At 33.6% G+C, this 27453-nt stretch overlaps 1 protein-coding gene across 7 annotated transcripts in view; it reads left to right on the top strand.

The window, feature by feature from the left end:
* LOC134279025 (ATP-dependent translocase ABCB1-like) overlaps positions 1-25203 on the top strand; it is a 32406-nt gene extending 7203 nt beyond the window's left edge. For 6 of the 7 annotated variants that reach the window (XM_062761359.1, XM_062761357.1, XM_062761358.1 and 3 more), the window contains 25 exons: positions 1484-1635; positions 1795-2021; positions 2330-2445; positions 2839-3010; positions 3392-3563; positions 4486-4610; positions 5027-5201; positions 5661-5774; positions 6033-6143; positions 6522-6647; positions 7110-7313; positions 7420-7590; positions 8070-8231; positions 8400-8421; positions 12378-12535; positions 13114-13269; positions 13542-13646; positions 13750-13911; positions 14142-14310; positions 14812-15088; positions 15334-15490; positions 16165-16362; positions 22423-22629; positions 23027-23173; positions 23530-25203. In XM_062761359.1, the coding sequence (XP_062617343.1) occupies positions 1484-1635; positions 1795-2021; positions 2330-2445; positions 2839-3010; positions 3392-3563; positions 4486-4610; positions 5027-5201; positions 5661-5774; positions 6033-6143; positions 6522-6647; positions 7110-7313; positions 7420-7590; positions 8070-8231; positions 8400-8421; positions 12378-12535; positions 13114-13269; positions 13542-13646; positions 13750-13911; positions 14142-14310; positions 14812-15088; positions 15334-15490; positions 16165-16362; positions 22423-22629; positions 23027-23173; positions 23530-23730 (3986 nt within the window). In that variant the 3' untranslated portion in view covers positions 23731-25203. Of the gene's footprint in view, positions 1-190; positions 305-1483; positions 1636-1794; positions 2022-2329; positions 2446-2838; positions 3011-3391; positions 3564-4485; positions 4611-5026; positions 5202-5660; positions 5775-6032; positions 6144-6521; positions 6648-7109; positions 7314-7419; positions 7591-8069; positions 8232-8399; positions 8422-12377; positions 12536-13113; positions 13270-13541; positions 13647-13749; positions 13912-14141; positions 14311-14811; positions 15089-15333; positions 15491-16164; positions 16363-22422; positions 22630-23026; positions 23174-23529 lie in introns of those variants that run through there. The other variant, XM_062761361.1, reaches the window with a different exon arrangement.
* Positions 25204-27453: the final 2250 nt, after the last annotated feature.

The raw sequence follows: 27453 nt of genomic DNA, 5'->3' as shown, positions 1-27453 counted from the left end.
TTTTGCAGATGTACCGGGTAGGTAATGATAATCGCTACATGTACATGTATATTTTTTGAAAACATTATACATGTATTCTAAAACATTCAGTGATAAGAATTCTTAAAATTTTCAATGTGTATGTTAGTGTATTGGGGTGTAGTTGAAATTCCTAGACACACAGGTATGTATCTGGATAGGAATCAATACACTCACAGGAAATGGGTGCCTGCCATATCTCACATATATACGACAGGTATCTCCTTGCTAGGGTATGTGAAGAATGGTCAGGTGTAAAAAGGGGAAATGAAAAATTCTGTCAGAGGTTTGAATGTTTTTATTATAGAGATTTAATTCAATTAAAAGTTGACATTCTTTAAATTTCAAAAGGAAATCAGCTTTTAGGAGTTCTGCTGGCTCCGGGGTTTTACAATTTTGTATACCCTGCCTTTGAGAAAAAAAAAACTCTGTCTATAACTAAGGAACATAAATTCTTTTGGCTACCATTCTTTTTTTTAAATTAACAATTATTAACTATTTTTAATTTTAAGTTTTATGAATTAGAGTCCTATTTAGAATTATACCTTTTGAATATCACCTTTTACAAGCAAATAATACAGAATTCAGTCAGTGATTTTGTAAAAACATTATAAAACAGGAATTCTATACACTGATTGTGTAATGTGGTGCAATCTTACACCATGTGTCTACGAGGGCATTGTCCCGGTATTTAAACTCTAGGTCACAGTACTAGATATTGAACGCATTGAATGTATTTGAAGAATTCGGTCACATGACTAAATAAGGTAATGATTGTTTTCCTGTTCAGTTGCGATAACTGACAAGGAAAATAAGATAATGATAGAAGAAAATCTTTATTTATTTCACCTTTTAAAATAATTATTATAGGATTCAATTCATGCATGTGGTCTCTTTAAAAGATGAATTAAATGAAAAAAGATAAGGGTACCAGTTTAATACAATGCCTTTTTAAATGTTTTATAATTTATTAACTATAAGGACATATTCATTTTTATTACCCGGGGGGGGGGGGGGTACATAGGAAACAGCTTATTAGCATTTTAATTATTTTAAAAATACATTTTTAAATATAATTGCTAGATATTTATATTATAAGGAATCAATAATTAAATCATGAATCTCTAAGATAAGACTTTGTTCGTTGTCATTGTCCCTTAATTTATTTATAGGTATTAATAATATAAACTTGAAATTGATAAAATTATTTAGATTAAAAAGCTTAAATCCTGTTTATGAACAAGAATTGAAAAAGGTTCGATCAGTTTATGTGTGTAAATCCCCCAAAATAAATTATTATGCATTGTTGTGAAAGACTAAGATAATTCAAGTAGTGAATCTTGAAGAAATAAACAATAAATTATGACACTACATCAAAGAAATGTTAAAAAATGTTTAAGTTTCTTGAAATGTGTTAGAATTATATCATTGATGTTTTAATAAGGATATATAACTTGTATTGTAGATTCTGAGGGAGAGGGGGAGTTGGCCGTTAATGGTCGCCCGGCAACAGCGTCCACAGTGGACATGGACAAAGTGGAAATTAAAACGGGCAAAGATGACGAGAAAGAAAAAGAGAAGAAAGAACCCCAGAAAATGGTCGGCACTTGTGAAATCGTAAGTGTGGACTTCAATGTTCTACCTGATAGAATTCTACTTGGAAATTATAAACTATCGTGTAAGCAGAAATTTTAGGAAGGATTAATTTAGCATATTTAGAGTGTGATTTAAGATCATTTAAAGTCGTAATAATGCATGTTGTTCTTTTCTTACTAGTTTAAGTATGCGGACTGTTTGGACGTGTTACTGATGCTCCTGGGATCGTTCTGTGCCCTGTGTCATGGTGCCGCCCTGCCCTGTATGATCATCGTGTTCGGAAATATGATTGACACCTTCGTGGAGTCGGGAAAGCTCCAGTATTTCCTCCAAAGCCTGAATTCTACCTACTTACAATCCCAGGGACTCAGTGTAGAAGGTATCATCAAGGATCCCAAAATTCTGCAGTGAGTATATTGTACATATCTGAATGTTAAAGGGTTAGGGACTAAGTGTAGAAAGTATCATCAAGAATCCCAAAATTCTACAGGGAGTATATTGTACATGTCTGAATTTTCTGAGGCAAAAAGAAAATTTTGTGTTTGTTTTGTTTGTTTGTTTGTTTGTTTTGATGAAAATTCACACTACATGATTTTGAAGTCAAATTAATTACAATGGAATCTGCTTTTACAAACTTTTCATGACGTGATGTCTGTTAACTTTTTGATTCTGCTTTCATTGTCATAACTGATTGAACCACTGTATTTGATTTTAGGCCACATTTGCCGAACTTGACAACATATTACAATGTAACAGACTTCTCAATTTACAACAATTCCATACAATATGATTTGTTGGACACTATGACAGAATTCGCTGTTTATTACATAGGTAAGTAAGAAAAAACAACAGATAAATCTTGTGTTTATACATATTGAATTAAAAAAAATATACATATTTCATTAAATTGAAAGATAATTTAATAGTTATTCATACATTGTAGACAAAAGCTACGATGTAATTTTCATTTGTTGGAACCAACATGTTTTCTCTGCAGTGCCATACAGAGAAAACTAGTGGGTTCCAACATTGCATGATATTGGATAGGAAGGAAGGTACAAATGCACATATTCCTTATATATGGAATATTTTTAATTTAAGATGGGCACACATGAATATTGAAAAAAAAATTCTTATAAATTATGAAGTTTGGATAAAAAGATCAACTTTGTCTTGAAGTTTAATTTGGATTATTGACGATTCAAATTGATTTCTTTTGTGCAGCCATTGGTTGCGGTGTACTGGTGCTAGGATACGGACAGGTGGTAGGCTGGGTGACCGCTGCAGAGCGACAGTGCCACAGAATCCGAATCTCGTTCTTCCGCAATGTAATGCGACAGGAGATAGGCTGGTTTGACACTCATGATTCAGGGGAGCTCAGCACGAGACTCGCAGAGTAAGAATTGCTTGCAATACAGTACAACTTCTTTGTATTAAACACTGCTATCTAGAATACCATGTATATTTTGAAGTCTTTTGGATGTCCAAAATAGTTATTTATTAAGGGTCTTAACTATTAAATCTTGAATTCTTGGATATCTCAAAAGTTTTTTTTTTCAGTCCCCTTGAGTTAAAGGTAATGAGGTATGACTGTATGATAAAAAATTGTGCTAAATAAAGTAATTTTTATGCCCCCAGTTGGAAAAATCCCAGGGGTATATTGTTTTCACAAATGCATCTTGTTATGAGTTTTTTTTTGTCAGATGTTGTACACTGTAAGTATAGTACATTTTCATTACTTCTTCTTTTATCATCTTTCCTTCTCTCTCTTTTTTAGCGATATCAATAAAATCCACCTTGGAATCGGTGACAAGATGGGGACCTTTGTTCAGTGGATGGCTGGGTTCTTCGCAGGATTCACCATCGGATTTATCTACGGGTGGAAACTAACGCTGGTCATCCTGGCCATTACCCCACTGCTGGCTGGAGTAGCCACTCTGATGAACAAGGTAAGCCACAAAGATTCCTCACTGATGAATTGATTGATTGATATGCGTTTGAAATGTTGACTTTTGCGGTTACCAAAATTAAAATCCTAATTTTAAAATCTTTGAGAAAGTCAAGTTTCCATAGTTCTTCTTAGTTTCCATATTGAAATGCATGGTTAACGTGGTTAAGGTTGTAGATGTGTTTTGTTTGTCAGCACTTTTTGAAGCACTTTTAAGAAAAAAAAAAAAATAGAACACAGTCTAAATATTCTCAAAAAATAAACTTTCACTGACATATTTAGGATAAAATCTTTTTTTAACAAAAAGAGAGATTCGAAGCAGGTTTTAAAAACAGAAGTAAGAAAATCAAACTCTGTATATAATTGTAATTTGATGTAGTTGTCAAGGATTAATCTAGAGTATATTTACTACTGATATTCGGTATTTTTCCCCAAGAGAAAATTTCCCCTGATTATCCCATTTTCCCCTTGGCAAACTTTTGATGAGTAAAAAACTTCCCCGACAATGATAAAAAGCTCAAATGATTTTTTTCCTTCAAAGAAAGTGGAAATTTAAAGTAAAAATGTTTAGAAGATGTGAAATATGGTTTTACTTTCATATTTTATGCACTTTAAATGGTCATTAAAATGATTAAATTCAATTATGCTCCCCCAACCATGAAAAAGGCTGCTCAAAATATAGTGCGATGGAGAACTGTTGCCGAGGCCCTATGTTCCACCAGGAACGAAAACGAACCATGATGCCCCCCAACTAAGCTCACCCTGCACCCTCTGGGGATTTGGATTGGTCCCAAGAACCACAGCTGATTTCTCAATTTCTCTAGAAAGGATAATTTCCCCCAAATCCTAGATTAATCCCTGGTTGTTGGTGTGGCACTTAGTGTTAATTCTTGAACTGTGTTTATTCTGTTTGTTGATTTCAGCTGCTGTCCCTGAGCGCCAGTAAGGAGATGACTGCATACGCTAAGGCGGGCTCGGTCGCGGAGGAAGTCCTCGGAGCCATCAGAACGGTGGCCGCGTTTGGTGGACAGAACAAGGAGTGTGCCAGGTATATGTCCATACAGAAATAGCTTGGAAGTTATAGTTTGGCATTTTTTATAATTAAATTTTTCCTATCTTCCAAAATCAGGTTAAGTAGATGTAGAATTAAGAATGATTAAAAGTTCAATTTTTTGAGAATTTTAAAGCTTTTGAAGAAGCAGTGTTTGATTACAATAGGACAGTGCTAAACCAGCACCAGAGATGGTGGTATGCTAGAATATGTGTGTTAATATATCGGGGTATTTATAATTTTGTCACTTTGCATTCAAAGGGGATAATATACTGGAATCACATAAATCTTTAATGTAAAAGAAGGGAGACGGTACTGTCTTCAACTTTGTTGTGTAAAAAAAAGTTTTATTAGGAAAAAAAGTTACCTGTCTTTTACATGGAGTTCTTATTGAGTGTCTCTCTGTTGTACAGGTATGACAGCCATCTGGAGGAAGCTAAGAAGAACGGGGTCAAGAAGGGGATCACTGTGGGCTGGTCCATGGGTCTGGTTTATCTGGTGGTCTTCTGTGCCTATGGTCTCGGATTCTGGTACGGAGCCAAGCTAATCCGCGAGGATGATGATTACAAAGTCTCCAATGTCCTCATTGTAAGTTTACAGTATATTTTTGTCCTCTTGTAAGTTTACAGTATATTTTTGTCCTCTTGTAAGTTTACAGTATATTTTTGTCCTCTTTGTAAGTTTACATATTTTTGTCCTCTTGTAAGTTTACAGTATATTTTTGTCCTCTTGTAAGTTTACAGTAAAGGTTTGTCCTCATTGTAAGTTTACATATTGTCCTCTTGTATAAAGCAGAAATTTTTATTCTCCCCTAAATTAACATTTTCTTCCTCACTGTATGTTGACAATTTTGTCCTAACTATAGGTTGAAATATTTTTATCCTCATTGTAAGTTAGCCTATTTTTTTTCTCCTGTAAATTTACATTTATGTCCTCACTGTTAGGTTGTTTCATGATCTCAGGCCCAGACAACTTTGTAGATAAAGTTTTTTCATCAGGATATTTATTGAAATGTTAATCTTTATACTATACACATTTGTTTAACAGGTCTTCTTCAGTGTTCTGATTGGAGCATTTTCTCTCGGACACGCAGCTCCCAGCATGCAAAGTTTATCTGTGGCAAGGGGATCTGCATTCACTGTCTATGCCTTGATAGAACAGGTAGGACTTGTATAGAGCTGGGTGTAGCATTTCATTGCTAGAGATTTACCCTTTATTATCATGGCTTGATGAAGCAGTGAAAATGAGAGGAGTTCAATTATACTGGATTTGCCTTGCTTTAAGTATTTAAGAAGAAATTTTGTATTATCATCTACGTTTGTAGATACGATGACATTTAGTCAATACCATTATATCATGAGAGAAGTGATCTAGGAAACTAATACTGAATCATAAAAATCTTGTTCATTTAAAATTTAGGAGCCTTATATTGACTCGGCCTCGGATCAGGGGGAGAAACTGTCCTCCGTCAGCGGAAACCTGACGCTGAGGAACGTCCGATTCCGATACCCGGCCAGGGAGGAAGTACAGGTAAAAAAATTACAAACTAAAACATCTTACTGTAAAAATCGTATAGTACAAACACAGATATTGGGAATTCTCAGATTTAGCATAGTTATCTTGGGTCCCCAGCTATATTAATGTAACAAATTTTTTGTTAAGGATAAAACAAATTACAGATATAGCGAAGTAATTTCATAGGCCCCAGTGACTTTGTTATAACTGAGTTATACTGTACTATAATTTTACACATGGAAGTGATTCCTTTGAAAATAAGAATACAGTCACAAAAATCAAGAGTTAGAGTGACAAGAATCAAATATAAGAGAAAAATTGGACTTATACCTTTATTTCTGTACATTCCAAGAGTAATTTTGCATTAAGTTCATGACCTGAGTAAATTAACAGGTGTTAAAAGGTGTCAGCTTGGACATCAATCGTGGAGAAACTGTGGCCCTGGTGGGATCAAGTGGATGTGGCAAGAGTACCATCATACAGCTACTACAGAGGTTCTACGACCCGGAGGAAGGGGAGGTAAGTCTGTTATAGGGTGGAGACAGAAAAAGTTAATTGTGTTTTGAAGCACAATTGCTTCGTGCATTTTAGATGTCTTAATTACTAGCATAAAAATAACTTCTCTCAAGTGTTTTCTAAACCTTTTTTGTAAGCTTTCAAATTTTTATTTTGGTATATTTGAATGATTTATCTTTTGATAATTGAAATATATGTGTGTTGCTTAATTTGAAACAAATTAGAAATTTAATAAAGAACAATTTGCAACAAGCAGTGCATTAAGATTTCACTCTGAAACTGGAATGTCTTTTGACATAAGACTTTGTGAGCCATTTTATGATTTATCTAGACTTTCAATTTTTTTCTGTATTTGAAGTCAGTTTTGCAGAAGTTTAAGAAAGACGTCTGTTTCCTTAATTTTATTTCAAGTTTTGATACAAATTGGAAAAAGAATTAAACTGAATGTTTAAATCCATTATCCAGGTCGCTCTTGATGGCAAAAACATCCGAAGTCTGAATACAAAATGGCTGAGACAGCAGATAGGAGTGGTCAGCCAGGAACCTGTCTTGTTTGCCACAACCATCGCAGAAAACATCCGCTACGGCAAAGAAGGGATTTCCCAGCAAGAAATCGAGGCTGCCTCGAAAATGGCTAACGCCCACGACTTCATCATGAAACTTCCTAATGTAAGGGGAAAAAAAGTCATTGTGAATACATTGTGTTTCCGGGTTTGTTTTTACTTGCAATTTTAAAAATGAAAGTTTAAAGAAGCATTACATATTTTTTGTATAGAAATACGAGACGCTGGTAGGAGAGCGCGGGGCCCAGATGAGTGGTGGACAGAAACAGAGGATCGCTATTGCCCGGGCACTGGTCAGGGATCCCAAAATCCTACTGCTGGACGAGGCCACGTCAGCCCTGGACACAGAGAGCGAGTCAGTGGTACAGGAGGCCCTTGACAAGGTCAGAGGTCATAATATAGGACAGCTACGAAATACTTGTATTAGAATGTAATCTTGGAGATATAAGTTGAAGCCTGTGTCAGAAAAGTCTTTGTCTCAGAATTTTCAAAATTATTAAGTAGCATAATGTTTCATAATACTGGAAATCACTTTATATTCGTGAGAACTTTATTTTAGCATAATTACGTGAGACAGTGTGCTTGCGAAAATTTAATTCTCGTGTATAATAATATTCCTTAAGATTATATACAGGAATAAGCACAATTCGCAAAAATTTTGTCTCGCTTTTCAAAAGTCAATGACTATCTCGCCAAAATAAGGTGTCACGAAAATTTAGTGATCTACAGTATTGTCAGAGGTTAATGAAGCCACCCCTCTTCAAAAGCCACCAAAAGAGGCAATTTTTATGTTAAACAGTTTCAAAATGAATTATTGAACTATGTTAAAAGTGCAGTATTAAGATGTAAATTCTATGATTAGGCTAGAGCAGGAAGAACAACTGTAGTGGTCGCACACCGACTGTCCACCATCAAAACGGCTGATAAAATAGCGGGATTCCAGGAAGGGGTCATAGTGGAGAATGGAACACACGACGAACTGATGAAAAAAGGGGGCGTGTACTTCACACTGGTGACCAATCAGGTGAGGCCAATGGCTGTCAATCAAACTTCTCTTTGCTTTTGAATGATCTTTGAAAAAAAATTTCTATGATTGAGAAAGATTGAATTTTACCTGATTTTGAAATGTTGAATAAATGGAGGAAGAATTAAAGGATAAATTAGTTAATCTTGCCTTGGGTTTTCATTTTAGACTCGGGAAGTAGATGAAGAAGGTCAGTTAAATGTTTTTTTTTTAATTTTACTCGTTTACGTATTGCCTTTGTGTTTATATTTTTCATTAGTTTGTACCTGTATGGCTCATTGGGCTGCGCAACTGTTAGAGATCAAAAGATTGTCTTTGGTCACAACAATTTCAGTTCTTATTTCAGCCCAAGTATGATTTTTAGCTCTTCTGAGCCAAAGGCTCAAAGAGCTAATGCTATGGCCATTTGTGCGGTGTGCGTCGTGCGGTGTGCGGTGTGCGTTAACTTTTTAGAATATGGGCCATAACTCAAGAACCCCTTGGCCAATTATTGTCAAATTTGCCACAGAGTATCCTTGGCCCAAGGGCTACCATTAATACTAAAATTAGGGGTTGGACCCTAAAACAAGGGGAGATAATCACGAAAATAAAACCAAAAGTACTGGTTGCTAAAAAATCTTCTTCTCCAGAACCACCAGGCAGATTTTCACCAAACTTACATACAAGGGTAGGGATATGTTGAAGATTAAAAATTGTTCAAGGCATGACCCTGGGGCAAAGGGCGTGGTCTCAAGGTCACTTCAAAGTTGACCAAAATTTACACTTATTAAAAACGTTGATATTTTGCTTACTATTAAGACTAGGATCATCAAATCTTGTAAGTTGATGCATCTCAGGACTTGACATCATGTTAATACAAAAGTAGGTCACGGTGACCTACTTTTTAAATTTTACGGGCTTTTGTTTTCAAATTGATTTGGAGGCATATTTTGAACACTTTAAGGCGTATGATCATAAAACTTTATCAGTTGGTGCATCTTGGGTCCACAAACAACATCAACTTAAAAGTAGGTCATCGTGACCTACTTTTTTGAATTTTATGGCTAATCTTTTCTAAAAATTTAATCCCATTATTTCAGACACCGAGAGGTTTAGAATCACCAAATCTTGTAAGTTGATGCATCTAGAGGCCTTAAAACATATTTATCAAAAAGTAGGTCACTGTGACCTACTTTTTGAACTTTGCAGGCATTTGTTTTCAAATTGTTTTAAAGGCATATTTTGAATACTTTTAGACCTATGATCATCAAATTTTGTCAGTTGATGCATCTTTGGTCTTCAAAAAATGTCGACCAAAAAGTAGGTCACTATGACCTACTTTAGACATTTTATTGCTAGATTTAAGTATCTCGGGTACTAATTGGCTTAGAATCATTAAAATTTGTCAGTTGATGCATCTTGGGTTTTCGGAGACTAATGACCAAAAAGTAGGTCACAGTGACCTACTTTTGACATTTTATGGCTATATTTTAGTATTTCAGGTACTTATTGGCTTAGACTCATCAAACTTTGTTATGCGATGCATCTTGGGTTTTCGGGGCATGTCGACCAAAAAGTAGGTCACAGTGACCTATTTTTGACATTTTATGGCTAGTTTTATGTATCTCAGGTACTAATTGGTTTAGAATCATCAAATTTTGTCATTTGATGAATCTTAGGTTTTAGTAGCATGTTGACCAAAAAGTAGGTCACTGTGACCTACTTTCGACATTTTATGGCTAGATTTAAGTATCCCGGGTACCAATTGGCTTAGAATCATTAAAATTTGTCAGTTGATGCATCTTGGGTTTTTGGAGACTAACGACCTAAAAGTAGGTCACAGTGACGTACTTTTGACATTTTATGGCTATATTTTAGTATCTCAGGTACTTGTTGGCTTAGAATCAACAAACTTTGTCATTCGATGCATCTTGGGTTTTCGGGTTTTCGGAGAATGTCGACCAAAAAATAGGTCAAAAAGTAGGTCACAGTGACCTACTTTTGTCATTTTATGGCTATATTGAGGTATTTCGGGTACTTATTGGTTTAAAATCATCAAACTTTGTTATTGATGTATCTTGGGTTCTCGGAGAATGATGATCAAAATATAGGTCACTGTGACCTACTTGTGACATTTATGGCTATATTTAAGTATTCTAGGGTACTTATTGGCTTAGAATTGTCAAACTTTGTCAGTTTATGCACATTGGGTTTTCGAAGAATGTTGACCAATAAGTAGGTCACTGTGACCCACTTTTGAATATTTCAAGTACTTATTGGCTTAGAATCATCAATCTTTGTCAATTAATGCATCTTGTGTCCTCAGAAAATTTCAATCAAAAAGTAGGTCACCATGACCTACTTATAGTATTTTATAGTTAAATTTAAATATCTTCAGCCCCTAATAGCTAAGAATCATCAAACTTTGTCAGTTGATGCATCTTGGGTCTTAGTATAGGTTGTATAATTTATCAGAAGAGTTATTCAAGGCCCTTGGGCCTCTTGTTTTTTTTACAGTATATTGCTCAATTGAAATGAAGTTCTTCAAGATTGAAAAAAATTAATTAGAGTATAGATGCTTTGTATAAGTATATATATATATATATATACATATACTTAAGGCTGAAGACAATCTTGGTATAGCTAAATGCACCATATCTATACATTTAATGGTTGCATTGAAGAATGGTTGTAGTGAATTAGTTACAATATATTAATATTGTAGTCTTTTGGCACCATACATTTGTATAACACTTAAATGTAGAATGTATTTATGCATGCACAAGTCATCCAAAGTTTAAACATGAAAATATTAAGTGTTATTCTTAGCTACATGTAATTGTATTGAGGTATTTTTTAAAAGATAAATTGAGAAGTTTTTGTGTTTGAAATGTTTTTGATTGTCAGAGGGGATCAGTTACATCCTATTGATAAAGGAACAAAAAACATATTTTTTTAAAGTAGTGATGGGGGGGATTATTTGCTTTGGATGACATATTGCACTATATTTTACATTTTTTAATATCAAGTGTGCACGTTTTATTAATAGTTGTATTTGTATGTTATTAATGCCAGTCATTGGTGAAATGAAATATGTTTTAGACCAGAATAAAAAGACACAGGTATTCAGAAACCCTTACCTTTAACTGAAATTAAAGATTTTGTAAAATTATGACTGGTGTTTTTTGTGGTCTAAAACATATTTCACTGTATAGTTGATAAATAACCAGCCGGTTTAGTTTATTTAGTGTTCTTTGATATGCTAACTTTTCTATTTACTGTCGTCTCATTTCATGCTAACTAAAACACAGGAAGGTCACAAGATGAAGAAGGTATGTTTACTTCATAGATTTGTCGTATTTAACAAAAAAAACCTAATAAATTTGATCATTATTTAACAATTTAACAAAATTAAAGCATACTGCTTTGTTTAAATTGTCACTGTTGATAAATCTTTCCTGAATAAATATTTTGAAAAATAGCAGGGTATCGTCCAAGTGTCCTTGACCTTTATAAAGAGAATTAACGATGCATCAGTTTCTTAGCATCAGATGTGTAAATTCAGGATCATTTTCATTTTGTAAATTTTTATCTTTTTATTTTTTTTTAGTGAAAATTTTTACATTTCTAGGATAAAAAACGTCATTGCAAGTTTTGAACAGTACACAACTAATCATCATTCATAAGTTAAAGCTTTTCGAAATCATAAGACCTATCAATAAAATTGATATTTATCTATTTGCATGTTTGCATAAATGCATGCTGAAATTGCTTACTTTGTAAGGACATCATATATTCTAGAAGCAGAAATAAATGACTGTGTAAATATTTACTTTGTGCATTTTTAAACAATGAATAAACAAATCTAAGTCATATATTTCTGTGAAAGTTGTAAATTACCCTCCAAAAATTATCAAATATCACAGCTAGGATAAAGGTTGTTAAACTATTTTAGACCAAAGGGAGAAAACCCTCTACCGGTATATTTGTTTTGTTATATTTTTATAAAAAAAAAACCTTACACAAATCTTTAAAATGTATAAAAAATTCTATAGACTTTATCTATAATTGACACAAAGTATCTTACTTGCTTCAGAAGATAACATTCAGATAATTAGCATTATAAAAAAGCAATGAAGAACCACTAATTTCTCCTTGACCTTTCAGAGGAAATGCTGATTTCTAAATTTGCCAGTCCATCGGAGAAAGAGAAGAAGTCCCTGGATCGCCAGATTTCCTATCAGATTAAGAGTCCGCTCAGAAACCAGGTGTCCATTGATAAAGTCCCGGGGGTGGAGGAGGAGGAGAAAGGGGGAAAGAAAAAGGTGAGTAGAAGAAAGAACGGTAGAACAGGGAAAGTTTTTGCCCCCATTTTATTTTCGCCCCTTTTGCCAGGAAAGGAGAAAATGTTTGGCTGGACCGGGAATCGAACCCATGACCCCTGCATCACTAGCCACATGCTCTGCTGACTGAGCTACCTAGGCCAATGTCCACAGCTTGTTTTACATTATTGAATACTGCATTAATTGTCATTTTGTTACAGATATTTTAGGTTTATGCATCTCATTTAATATGTTTGAAATTGGATGTTTCTTATCTTTGGAATGCATTGTAATTCTGGTATTAAACTGTTACAACAAATATGCTTACTAGAATAAATTCATGCTTACGGCAAAGGAGTATTCATTTAATATAATTTAAAATATTTTATATGCTTGCTAAAAACAAATCAAAATTACTTGTTCAAGGCACTTTGCTATAAGCATTTGTTTTATATTGTGCTTTGCATAGCAAAAATAGAAATGAAGCTGGAAAGGACAGAAAACTACTTGAATATCAAAACATTCAAATTAAGATGATTGCGTTGTCTCAATTGTGACTGATATTATGAATTTCTTTTCAGAAGAAAGAGTCCGATGAGCCACCACCTGCTAGCATGGCCCAGATCTTGAGGATGAACGCTAAGGAATGGCCCTATATTCTGTTTGGTTGTCTGGCTGCCCTGCTTAATGGAGGTGTTCAACCCTCGTTTGCTGTCATTTTCTCTGAAATCTTAGGGGTAAGGTTTTTGAAGACATCAGCGAAAAAATATTTACAAAATATTTAATACTCTTTCCTTGTTCAGCGTAAATATTGTCCAATGATAGTGATTTAAAAAAAAAAAATGAAGCAGTTGCAAATCTATTGCTGAGATAAATTATCTAAATTTTTGTTTTTTCTCTATTCTAAGTTTTCAAGAGCACATGTAGTTATCTGTTAACTCAAATTGAGGCAATTTGCATATGCTTTGTATGGTTGTATGTATCAATAAATGAACCTGATATTCTGTAGGTATTTTCTGAGCCGGACCAAGAAAAACAGGAGAGAGAAGTAGAAATGTACGTTCTCATTCTCTGTGGAATTGGAGGTGTCAGTTTCTTCACCTTTCTCATTCAGGTACGTCATAATTTCTATAGAGGATTCAAATATTGCTACAATGTGTCAATTTTAAGAATTCCTTTCCTTAATGACATAATTATATATTTATATGTTATTTAAGGGCTACTGTTTTGGAGTGTCTGGGGAATCCCTTACGATGAGGCTACGACGTCTAGTGTTCAAAGCGATGCTGAGACAGGACATCTCCTGGTTTGACGACCATAAAAACACGACAGGTGCTCTCACCACACGACTGGCCACTGACGCCTCGCAGGTTCAAGGGGTAGGTGCAAGTCTTTTCATTCAGTACATGTGGGCAGGATGGATTGAAACTTACGATTATTTTGATTTATTCACCATTTAGGTTTATTGTAGCTTTATAGTTTCCTTTTGAAAAATCAAGGCTTCTTTATTTAAAAGTGTTGCAAGCAAGATTGCATCATATAATATTTTTAATTAAGTGGTGATAGATAAGTTATCAACGTACGTAGTAAGAATTAATGCTTCTTTTAGATCTCTGGAGCCAGACTTGGGAGTATTGTACAGAGTATAGCTAACCTGGGGACGGCCATCATCATCGCGTTTATCTACGGCTGGAAGCTGACCCTGGTCATAATGGCCTTCTTGCCATTCATCATGATTGCTGGGATGTTACAGATGAAGCTGCTACAAGGAGTGGCAGGTGAGGGAGTGTCTTCTCACTGTAGGGAATTATTTCCAGGAAAATGGCATAATTCAGGATTTTCGTAGAGAAAATTAAAATGAATGCGAGTAGAGAAAATTAAAATGAGTGTGAGTAGAGAAAATTAAAATGAGTGTGAGTAGAGAAAATTAAAATGAGTGTGAGTAGAGAAAATTAAAATGAGTGTGAAGATCAAATACAGTAAGATAGTCTTATAACGAAGTGCCAGGGACAGATGAGTTTGGTCCATTATACACAATTTTTGTTTATATCCATTTAGTTTACAATATAAATGTATGATTAAGTCAAATCACTTCACTCTTAGTATCAATTCAGTCTAAGCGTGTTCACATGTTCATCTATAAAATCTTAGTTCAGTTAGCTACATTAAAACTACATTAATTTCCATTTCTGTGTTTGAAATTATAATAATGCATCCATGTAAATCTATAATTGCACCTAGTCCTTTTAACAAAATACGTTTCATCCCTTTGATCACAGGACAAAACAAAGAAGCATTAGAGGAAGCAGGAAAAACTGCTACGGAATCGATTGAGAACATGCGTACCGTGGCTAGCCTGACCAAGGAGGAGAAGATGGTTCAGAATTACAAGGCCCTGCTCCAGGGGCCTTACAGCGCCTCACTGAGGAAGGCCCACCTGACCGCCATCGCCTTCTCCTTCGCCACTGGAATCCTGTTCTTTGCCTACGCGGCCTCCTTCTGGTTTGGGGCGTATCTGATACGACAGAATGAGATGGAGTACACTGATGTATTTAAGTGAGTCAGATGATACAAATCGAGGGAGAAATTAATATTTCTAAACCCCACCCCCCATTTTTTTCTAGTATTTTTTAGTCCAACTGAGGAAAAAGCTTAGTTTTCTGATTGTAAAAAATTTGTGATGTAATAAGCAAATCTGAGCATATCTCTAGAACCCCTCAGTCAATATTCTTTTGGATGTAAGCCTTAAACAAAGGGAGATCATTCTATGCAATCTAATATTCCTTTTTCTTTATAAACAGGGTGTTTAGTGCCATTGTGTTTGGTGCCATGGCCTTAGGACAAGCCAGTGCTTTTGCTCCTGATGCTTCTAAAGCCAAAGTCTCTGCTGCCCATATATTCCACATGCTGAAAATGGAACCCAAAATTGACCCTTACTCTGAGGAGGGCAAGAGAGATGTAAGTTTTAAGTGTTGTGTTAAACTTTCTGTTTTATGCTCTGTTCACACGGAGAGTTTAATTCGAATTAAATGTAAAGTTACTGCGAATTAGCTTCGCTTAGCGTTCACACGGAGAATTTAATGCGAATTAGTTTAATTAGAATTAGTTTACTGCACATTAAATTACTTCACATTAGCTCCGTGAGAACGCTAAGCGAAGCTAATTCGAATTAAATTTTGAGGCATGCGTAATGCCAAAATTAGGTCAAATGCTACATGTCCGTGGTTAGCTCGAAGTATTAGTGCTATTTTTGAGTTGAAAACTAAGGAAAATTGTGTTAATCACTAAAATGTGTGTAGAGACACTGTAACATTATGTCAAATGCATCTGCTCCTGCATAAGGTGACGTGATTTGCAAATGACATCATAATAGCCTTACTGACGCCTGGCCGTAGAAGTAGAATTTTAATTCACATTAGTTTACTTCGCATTAGCTGTCGTGTGAACGCAATTTAATTCGCATTATTTTGATTCGCATTAGTTTAGTTCGCATTAATTTACTGCGAATTAAACTCGTCGTGTGAACAGGGCATTAAATTACTTTATCATTTGTTCTCACTGTAAACAACAAGGTACTATTTGATGGTCTACAGTGTTAACAATGATTTTATTTCAAATTTCTTTATTTGTAGCTCACTGTTCACAGTAGGGTCCGATTTGAGGGTCTACATTTCCGCTATCCCACACGACCAGACGTGGAGGTGCTACAGGGTCTGACCCTAGAAGTTAACCCCGGGGAGACTGTGGCACTAGTGGGGGCCTCAGGGTGTGGCAAGAGTACCACAGTACAACTGATGGAACGATTCTACGACCCAGAGGAAGGGGTAGTGGTAAGTAGGTCAAGGCCATTCAACACTTCTCTCTCTTTAAAATTATGTTTCAGAAGGTCCATGCAAAATTTGCTCTTTTTTTGATAAAAAGTTAAATATCCATATTTAATAGGAAATATTTTGAATTTAAGGTATATTGTTTGTAGTTATACACAGAAAACTGAATCTTCATCAGATAGCTTTGAACATAATACATGTATATCAAGAGAAGGGCCTATTGTTTTAAATTAGTACAATTCTTGTTCTGTTCATGATTCAGCTTTAACAAGTTAAAAAAAAGGTGTTGTTCTACTTATATTTTGATTAACAAATCATGCTTTTTTTGTGTGGCAATTTTGCATTCTATCTAAACTTTAAACTCCAAAGTGTTGATGAAAACTTGAATGTTAACATAACACACAAAGTAATTTATATGTACATCTACTTTCACTTGTAAAAATAAGCTTTAAAGTATTTTACTTTTTGAAAGCCCTTAAGGTAAAGATCCATACCACGTAAAATAACGTTATGTGACGTTATTCTCGTTTGTGACGTTATTACGTCAAACGCGCCCGACGCTTATTCTATCAAAAATGCCTGACGTCGATTTCACTTATTGTAAAAAAAAAGGTACATTAATTTCCAAATAAAAGGCATAAATATACGATGTTCAGTTATTTTCCGGGATGCATGATCGAAGGAGAGTTTAAATTTAGATGATTCGTCAAACCGAAAGTACAACAAAGATGGCATGGAAGATTCATTGTCTCGAGTACAAGATAACTAAAAGACTTCGACAATCGGGTCGTTTTTTTGTCTCTGTAAGTTGAAGAAATACAGAGTAACAAATAAATGGTTCTCTTGTCGAAAGTCATTATCGTTTGCTTACATGTTTGTACATAGGCTTAGTACATAACCATTTTCGAACCACGTACGGCTCTGAAAGTATTCAGGTACCTAACTACAGTACCTGGCCATAAGTGAGTCATAATTTTATTTTTACACTATTAACTATATATTTCATTGAAAAACCTATTTTCATAAAAACTTGTTGTGAAGTCAATTTTAGATAGAATGTTCTATCGTTAAAATAATATTGTCCTACGGACCCGGTTTAACGATAGAATTCGTTCCGTGTATTCGTAATATAGCAGAAAGAGACACGGGCGATAACTCGCATAGTGCATTTACTAGGAACAATCTAGAGAGTTCCGAATGTAAACATGGAGGTAATTTGAATCGAGAGAAAAACGTTGAGAAAATTAATTGGATTTTCGTATTTATATGGATTATTTTTTGGGATAAAAGGCATAAGCAATCTCAAGAAGGTTTGTTTTGATTATTTTGGTAGTTATTCCCAGTGCAAATCATTTTATATTCTTCAAAATCGTTTCGGAGCGGATCCGCTCCGATTTGCTACATTGCAAGTATATGGGACGTATTCTAACTGTGGTGAGGGCCTGTACCGAGACACAGTTAGATTATTCTAACTAAGTCAATTTTAGCTCAATTTTCATGATTTTTTCACTGAAACATGCAGAATTATTCAAATTTTCTTATCTTAAATGATAAACAAAATGATACTTAAACTATTGAGAATAAATCATAAAATATTGTCATGACAAAATTTTCTAACCTCAAATTACTATGATTTCTTAACAAATTGAAGTCTAAAAATTTTTGTTTTGCACTTGACCTGTGATTTCATGGTAATGCATAAAGATAAAACTATTTTGAAATAATGTGAAGAAACTACAACAAATTCTGCATTTTATGGTGTTTTAGACATTAAAAAGAAACAATAAACGACACTGCAAGAATATTTTAGAAAAATGTGTTTCCTAATGAAATATATAGTGGAAAAATAAAATTATGACTCACTTATGGCCAAGTACTGTACTTTGCTTCAATATTCCAATTTTTATATGTCGTTTTTCTCTTCTCGATTGTTTGAATTAAAATATCGTCCCCTGGGGATTGACTCAGGATTTTGAAAAAAAATTATGGAAAACTTTTTTTTTTACAATGTATATATCATACATAAAACAGTTACTGCACAAATATTAATGCTCCAGACTGTTATTTGGTTTATCCTTGCACTGAAACATAAAATAATTATTGATAAAAAAAAAACCCGAATATTTCATTTAAGTAGGAAAGGACATTGATACATTGACAAAAAAATTCCTTAATACACATAATATGTGACATATATGCTGAAAATTTGGAAAAATTTGTTTTAAAGCTAGTGCACAATAATCTTTAGCTATCATTTGTAGTGCTTTGGGTATACAATGTAGTGTATTGCTGCACATGTCATTAGACTGACAGGTGTCCTGGGTTCGATTCTCTGGAAGTTGAAAAAAATACAGAGTAACAAATAAATGGTTCTCTTTTGACGAAAGTCATTATTGTTTGCTTATATACTTGTACATAGTACATAACCATTTTCGAACCTTTTGGGCCTCTTGTTATATGTTTGCTAGAGCCAATTTCCAAATTGATGATAAAATTACATATTTCTCATCTACGGTATATACAATATGTATAATAAATGAGAAAAACATACATCGAACAGACCAAGGGGTCTATATCAGATGGGGAATGGGGATATTTCTGTCTTCAAGCACCCGTGAATAGTACAGCAATAGATATCAGTCGCTAATAAGATAATGTGCAATTTTATGCATTACCATGATTACTGTAATGATAGTTAGACTTAAACCCACAAATAACAATATGACAGTAACAAAGAAGGGAATACATGTATAAGATGATAAGTAGGAATGCCTATGAGATCACAGAGGGTGATATAAAAAGGAATAAGGAAAAGGATAAAATTTCAATCCCAACATTTCACAAAATCAACTCTGTTAGTTAAGCCGAGTGCTTACAATGTTATAATTATACAATTAGGTTGTTCGTGCGTGGTTTAATCATGCATTAATCATTAAAAACAAAGATAACCAGTTTCAGTTTAGATTTTATGGATTTATGTCAAGATTGTAGCTTTTTATTTCAATGAAAAATTATTAATACAGTGTTTTTTTTTCAAAAACAAATCAATATTCCAACATACAGAATTTATTGCATAATTACCTTGACCCTTTGATCACAAAATCAATAAGGGTCTCCCTCGAGCCACAGAGAGTTGCTGTGTAAAATTTCAATGCAAAGGCTTCTTGAAAGTGTTACAGACAGACAGAAAGACACACGGACAGATGCACAGACCTAAATTTAGTATCCCCACTTTCAGTGAAAGGGGAGACAATTATATAAGTTTTTTTTTGTTGATGTTAAACTTGGTTTATCAAGATACTTGTTTAAAAAAAAAAATAGCATAACTTTCCCAGTGATTATTCAGTTCTTTCTTTTCCTACATAAATAGTTTTTGATATCATATTGAGCTTAATAATATTATACACCTACACATTTAATATCTATTTTAACATCAATATGCACTAAGCAACACAGTTCCAAAAAGCCAGATAATGTATTGGACCAGCATGCAAAACTTGTATCAAACCATTTTCTCCCAAATGAATGAAGAGTCCTTCCCAAACTTATGAGTTAGGACTTTGTGCTGTGTCATGTAGCATGATAAAAAGCTGGAGAAGAAAAAAATCTTTTTTTTTTTTAATTTCATTATTAGAATACAATTTTAAAGAAGTATAATTGAACTGCCTAAACTCCAATACAAGTCAAATTGAACCATCTTGGATGTCTTGATTAAATGTTTTTATTTTAGGCACAGAGCAACAGAAAAGAGTTTTTTTTTTAAACTAGACCAAGTTCATAATGCATGTATTATTCCTCAGGTACTTTTAATATACAAGTATACATACAAATTAAATATTCAGTACCTATAGTGATGTTCATCAGCTCAGACAATTTCAGGTTCGAGAATCTGTGTCAAAACTCATGGAACAAATGCTCACTGGATCCATATCAAAATATCACTTTAACATAGAACATTCTATTTACTCAGGGAGTTGTTGACTTTTAAAGCATCATACCAATTTTGCATAGATCAGTTTTTCCAAGGAGGGGTCCTGCCATCCAAGGTCACTTTTAGTAAAATTCACTGTTATCTTAGGACTATCAGTAAGGCGGGATATTCTTGATGTTATGTATTTACTATTTAGCCTCTAAAATTTACACAGCTTTCATTCATCGTTGAAATATATGTGGCCGGGATAGAAATTCAGGACATATAAGAAAGTAAGATTACCGGTAAGTTGTCTAATGATTGTCAACAATGATTAAAAGTACCTGATGTTATTAATTTTGTAACCAATGAAAATTTATTTGCCATTTGAAAGACACTAGTGCCGAGAATACTACGTCTTACTAAAAGTCCAAGGATGGCAGAGAATAATTGTACTGCTAGGTTAAGTATGTACATTTAATAATTCTGCAATGTCCATGGGAACACACACACTCACCACTAGATCCGCCATGAAAATTTCAATCAAAAAGCATCCTATAGAAATTATACTATAGAAACGTGAGAAAAAATATAAGTGCTGACAAAAATTATTGTGTAAGGGTGATTTTGACAGCTCGGTCAGAGTACATAAAACAACTATTTTCTTATTGTTTGACGTACTTAACCCTTTTAATTATGAACTCTTTCATATATTTATAAAACCTTATTGATTTTAAAAATATATAAATTACTTCACATTTTACCAATTAAATGACATAGCTTTAGTAATGATGCTCTCAATGCAATTCTAGTCATCAACTATGGAGCTTGAATTTATTAAACGAATTTGAGTTATGTACGGAAAACCTCGATCATTCAGTGCTAGAGTGTCCCTAGCTTAAGAAGGGGATCTCTGCCTTCCAAGGATATGATCGCCTGTAAGCACGGCGTTTTAAACAAACAAACATTACAAAGTGGAAACACTGAACACATTCATCTCCGCGTACATTAATTTGATCTATTTTATATGGTATATGAATAAAAACATGATAAACAACGTTGAACCTTCCTTGGACAGGTCCGAGCATTTCCTGAGATCAGAAACCAGACGTTAAAAAGATGTGGCAAACAAACCACTTATTTGTATCTATGAATAGCGAGAAATGTATTACATAGACACAAAAAGTAGTAAAACGTGCCACTTCTCTAAATTTTTAATCAACTAAATCGCATCCAAACTACCCATGTTGAAACTGAAAGTATTTTCTTCTTTCACTTCCGTCACAACGTAACAATGCGCATTAACGGTTTATAGAATATTCCGAAGATTGAACCCGATTACTATTATGCTTGTGAATCGTGAAAACGAATTTTTGGCCGTCTATGCATTAAATATTCAACTTATGATTTAAACCATACTTATTACTGTTCTATTATCGATAGTTTCAAATATTTAAAGCGATTTTTACACCCAAATCCTAAAAGTATAGATGTAAAAAAGATTTTTCAAATTATCATTTTTCAGCAAATTTGGTTTAAAAATGTGAAATTTTCTTGTTTGATGCCCGCTGCCCCACTTAATTTTTATGCCATATAAGGGAGAGAACATTGGAAAATAACGTGTTTATTTTAAAAAGAAATCTGTAGTCAGAATATCAAGCAACAATTTATTTTTACTAGTAATGAACTTTATAATTTTGAGCTAAATATGTTTAATTCGCCCTAGAAAGTAATATTAGGTGGATCAGCAGATTAAAAAAATAATTAAACATTTAAACAAGCATATTTTCTCTATGATTCATTTGTTAAAAAAATTCTTTTGTTTTTAATTTTAGAAAGCTAGAATAAATATCTTAATTTCCGCATTTCCGTCATTTCACGAGACAATGTCTATTTTTAGTAACAATCCTTTCAAAAGGAGGCCCGGTTGACCCCAAAATTTACACTGATCTGGAAAGGACAAATACTCAGTTAAGATTCTGAAAAGTTTCAACAAAATCTGTAGTTCCGTTATTTCTATAGGATGGTATGGATCTTTACCTTAAGACCGGTATTTTCAATAGGTTTTTTTATTTCATTTTTTAAAGCAAAGTGAATGTCATCACATGCCATATTTAATAAGCAAAATGTCTGTTACACTCACTTTTTTGTAGTATTTGGATGAAAATGATATCAAAGAGTTGAACGTCCAGTGGTTACGTCGTCAGATTGGAATCGTATCCCAGGAGCCCGTGCTGTTTGATTGCAGTATCGCAGAAAACATAGCGTACGGGGATAACTTCAGAGAGGTTAAGATGGCAGAGATCATCGAGGCCGCTAGAAAAGCCAACATACACAGCTTTATTGAATCCTTACCAAGTGTAAGTCTGTGTCAAGGAACAATGGTAGAAAATGTTCAGGTCTTGGAAGCATTAAGTTGAGCAAAATTTGGATACACCCCTTCATTAATTAGGAATGGTATATATTGCATGGTTGAAGTTATTAAAATCAGTCTTTATAAAAATCTAACATAGGTATGCATGTCAATTCATTTTAAATGTACAATTTAGTGACATGTATATGCTCAAGGAAAAAAAATTCATATCATGTATTATAGACAAGTTTAATAAGTAAGAGTTGTTAGTTATTGACATTGCTGATATAACAGGTCAGTTCTTAAAATATTGAAGAAAAAATAATCAATTTTGTGTAACTTGTTTTATTTTGCATCATGGGTAAATTATGTTAAAAAAAACTGACATTTTCTCTTTCCCACAGGGCTATGACACACTTTGTGGTGACAAAGGGACACAACTCTCAGGTGGACAGAAGCAGCGAGTGGCCATTGCCCGTGGACTGGTCAGAAATCCCAAGATCCTGCTGTTGGACGAGGCCACTTCTGCCCTCGATACAGAGAGTGAAAAGGTACATAGTTTATTTCTTAGTAAATTATGCATTTAGCAATGCTTTTTACATGTTACATGTTTGCCTGTTTAACATTTATTCAAAGAAACAGTTTGTTGTGCAGCGGACGTGTTGACAGGAATACAATCTTTTACCTACATATCAAGTGTTGCCACTGTGCGAAATTTTATTTTGTTTAGCCAGACATTAGAATTTGACATCACTGTGCTTGGCATAACTTGGATTCATCCATAACTGCACTATGAACAGTCGAGATATTTAGTGACAAAATATTGATTGAATGTTTAAAATGTGCCATTCTTGAAAAATTTTCTCGAATACATTCATATCATTAAATACATTAAAATTATTTTCAGATTGTCCAAGAAGCCCTTGACAAGGCACGAGAGGGAAGAACGTGTATCGTCATAGCTCACCGACTTTCTACGATCCAGAACGCGGACAAGATCTGTGTAATCAAACACGGGGAGGTCGTAGAACAGGGTCGCCACAGTGACCTAATGAGTAAACAAGGCATATACTACAGACTCGTAACCACAGCTCAATCAAGAGGCTGAATTCTGTGTTTGTATAGGTTTCGTAATTTATGACTATATTTTTAAAAAAATGCTATTCACAAATACGACTGACCGGTGCAACTTATAAAGGTCCCAGTCTATGATCTGCTTGTTTCCGTTGTATGTTATACGTGTAGTATTAATGTGCCTGGAAGTATTCACTAAAATGACAAAACTTGTATACATGTGTGAGTGATACCAGTATAAGATATAATGCTGTTTCATGCTTCACTATGACATGTGTAGTACATTGAGAAGACTTTTATTTTTAGCAATGATGTAACACATTTCATGAAACAGACCAAAGAGAAATCTCAGGATTTTCATTGTTTGTCTAAGTGAATTGTTTCACGTCAAATATTTTTAAAGATTTTGTTCATATAGATAAGGCTAATAATATTATGAAGGATTCATAAATTAGAACTACACAAACAGTAACATGCACAAATATTTTGCATTTTGAACACTTGTATACATCTTTTTGTAAGGATATTTAAATTAGAAAATGTATATACATATATGTGTCCTCAAATATTTACAAAATACATAGATGTGTACTTTGTTCAGGAGTGCACATTTTTCATGCATTTTTATCTATATTTTATTCATTACTGACTATTTATTAACAACACATGACGTGAGCAGCCAAAAACTGTGTGTGTTTTTAATCTGTTGATACAAGCTGGTCAGGCTTTGGTATGTACTTGTAAGGTGCGATTTACTTTTGCATCAGGATTCTCATATCTACTGAATCTCAACGTTAGATTTAAGAGAACAAAGATATATATTTATGCCAGGAATCTTGAAGAAATCAAAAGAGCTTACTTAAGTCTGTTAACTTCTAATCATTATGCTGTGATTGACATATCATTTTTACCAGGATGTAGTGTGTATTATTATTGTATTTTATATACTGTATATCTGTTTTTCCTTTATTAATCATATGGGCCCAATGCAGAATGATTCATCAAATGAAAGCGGATCAAGTTAAATGCCAATGGACAGACTTTACACAATGGTCATAGTGCAGGCAATGATTCTCCTTGGTTATGTTGAATAAAAAAACATAAACTCAGTGAAAACTATTGTTTTAATTGCTGTATATTATGTTTATTTTTTTCAACGTGCACAAGTGATTATAACTGTGTACACATTCAAAAATAATGTAGCGGTGAAAATTCTTTAAAGATTACATAGAAATAGTGTTTACATAGAATTATGACCTTGTGAGGTAAAATGTATGTTTACAGTGTAATTGATATATTTCCAAGTCTTCAAATTATTTCTGCCAAATGCTTCAATGAAAAATGTGAAAACGAAAAATCATTTAAAGAAAGAATCTTCTTGGCAAACATAATTCATAACTTCAATAACTACAATTATCATTTTAGTAATATATATAGATATTTTAAAATATCTAAGTAATAAAGCGTGGTGCTGATACAAATTATTTTAAAAATGATGTCCAGAAAGTTTGTACACATAATAGTTGTATTATAAATGAATGTGTAAAGGAAAATGATTGATTTTTTCTCTGATGTTATTTGTAATCTTAATGGTCCTCAGACCTTTGAAGTTATTCATTGTTTTACTTTGAGGTCAATTAGAGGACAATGATTCATTTATAGAATACCAGACACATGTTAATGTCATATGTAGGCTATAATTTTAAGGGTGTTCATAACATGTAACATGTGGCTTTCCAATAAGATATTATATCTATATCCATAATCAAAATTAATCTGAGCAGAAGTTGAGGTGATGCCCTTGTACAGCTATAGAGCATTGGTATTACCCGGTTTTACAGTTCACACCAGCTATAGAGCATTGGTATTACCCGGTTTTACAGTTCACACCAGCTATAGAGCATTGGTGTTACCCGGTTTTACAGTTCACACCAGCTATAGAGCATTGGTATTACCCGGTTTTACAGTTCACACCAGCTATAGAGCATTGGTATTACCCGGTTTTACAGTTCACACCAGCTATAGAGCATTGGTATTACCCGGTTTTACAGTTCACACCAGCTATAGAGCATTTATTACCCGGTTTTACAGTTCACACCAATTGATTATAATTGTCTCCAAGTTGATGCTTGATTTTCTTAGCATTTTTACCGGCCGCCAGGAGGCGGTCGGTTATATGATATGAAAGTTTGAAGTCGCTGTGCGTTTCTGCGGAGTTAAAACAATTCAAATAAAAAATATTTAAGATTAATAGAATAGTATATTTAAAAAAGCGTCTAAATGTTTTACAAGAACGCACAATAAACATAACATTAAAATTTTTTATAAAGAATGGGGTAAATTTTTCATCCAATCCTGATTGAGAAACTTTGACATGTTTGAGGTGCGGAGAAAATTAGGACATGTGTTGGGCATAGTCTAAAGCAAAGACCGCGTTAGCTATATTGCACAATTTTACTTTCTCTATTTAAACAGGATTTGTTGTACGTATTTATTTTAAAATGACATGTACACATGTACATATAAACATTCTCAAAAATATGGTTAAATGTTAATTCATCAAAAGACCTAGCAGGTTACAGAATATCACAAGATTTTGCCCTAGCAGACGAGGATAATGCGCGTTTTACAATGTGCAAGAATTTTCTAAAGCAAAGAGAAGAAATGTCGTGGCGGATCTAGAGGGAGTTTAGTTTTTTCCTCTAAGAGAGAGCTAATCCCACATATTTGTTGCAGTTTTTATTAAATTAAAACTACACTGCATATCTAGTTGTAGATTACATTAAACTTTAGTTTAAAACTTTTAATGTAAATGCCTCTTAATTATACAGGCCCAAGGTTTGTTGAAGAGGACATGGGGTATTTTGCTTATATATACATGTAATACTGAACATATATAATTGAAAATCATGCAATGTCTTGCACAAGTTTAATGTCACGAGGATTTATATTAACAGATAAATATAAGATATTTTAAAACAGATCACCATTTCAGTCTTTAGTTGCTTCATAAAAGGAACAATTAATATTGGTTTGCGGCCGATTTTTGACTGAATATATGTTTCTTGTTGTTATTGTTTACAAGTGGGTGAGCATGTACACTGATGCTTATTTTTCTTTTCTTTATTTTTAAAGAATTTTAAACATTATTCACAGCAGAAGTATTCAACTGTTAAGTTTATACATGTGTACAAAATGATGTAGGTTTACAATGTATAAAAAAGTAATTACTGTAAACATGTTACATTTTGGCTGTGTGGTTTTTTTTAGTGCTTTTAGCAACTCCCTCTTATTGAATTGCACCACTAAACTACTGCACAATAAGAAAGCCACTAAAGCAAAGAAATGCCTTGTGTTTGCTTTATACTGCACAGTCTAAATATAAAACATTTGCAGTATATCATTCTTCTTATAGTTCTTACAAAGTTATGTGTGTGCATCATATTATATTTTGAATCATTTGAAGTGCTTTCAAAAGTATGTTTTATCTTTTTTAGTACATTTATCTGTGTTAAATTGACATATCTTAGCCGGTTTCTTCTACCTCGGAAGCTTTACACTGAACTGTCAATTTCGGGTGTTTATCTAGATAAACTCTCCAACATATACACGTATAATGATTAAAGAATTGTGTTAGTAGAAGTCCCTTTGATCTTTATTTTATTTCGAATAAAAATTAAAAAAAAAAAAAAATTGTTTTTTTGAGCTACATGTAAACTGGGACAGAGGAACTTGTCTTAGGCTTTTTTTCAAAATT

This window comes from Saccostrea cucullata, unplaced genomic scaffold, assembly GCF_032062105.1.
Source record: "Saccostrea cucullata isolate Sc308-1 unplaced genomic scaffold, CSIRO_AGI_Scuc_v1 ctg11827, whole genome shotgun sequence".
Taxonomy (NCBI): Eukaryota; Metazoa; Mollusca; class Bivalvia; order Ostreida; family Ostreidae; genus Saccostrea; species Saccostrea cuccullata.
Note: the sequence above shows the minus strand (reverse complement) of the source record. Positions and strands in the feature narration are given on the sequence as shown.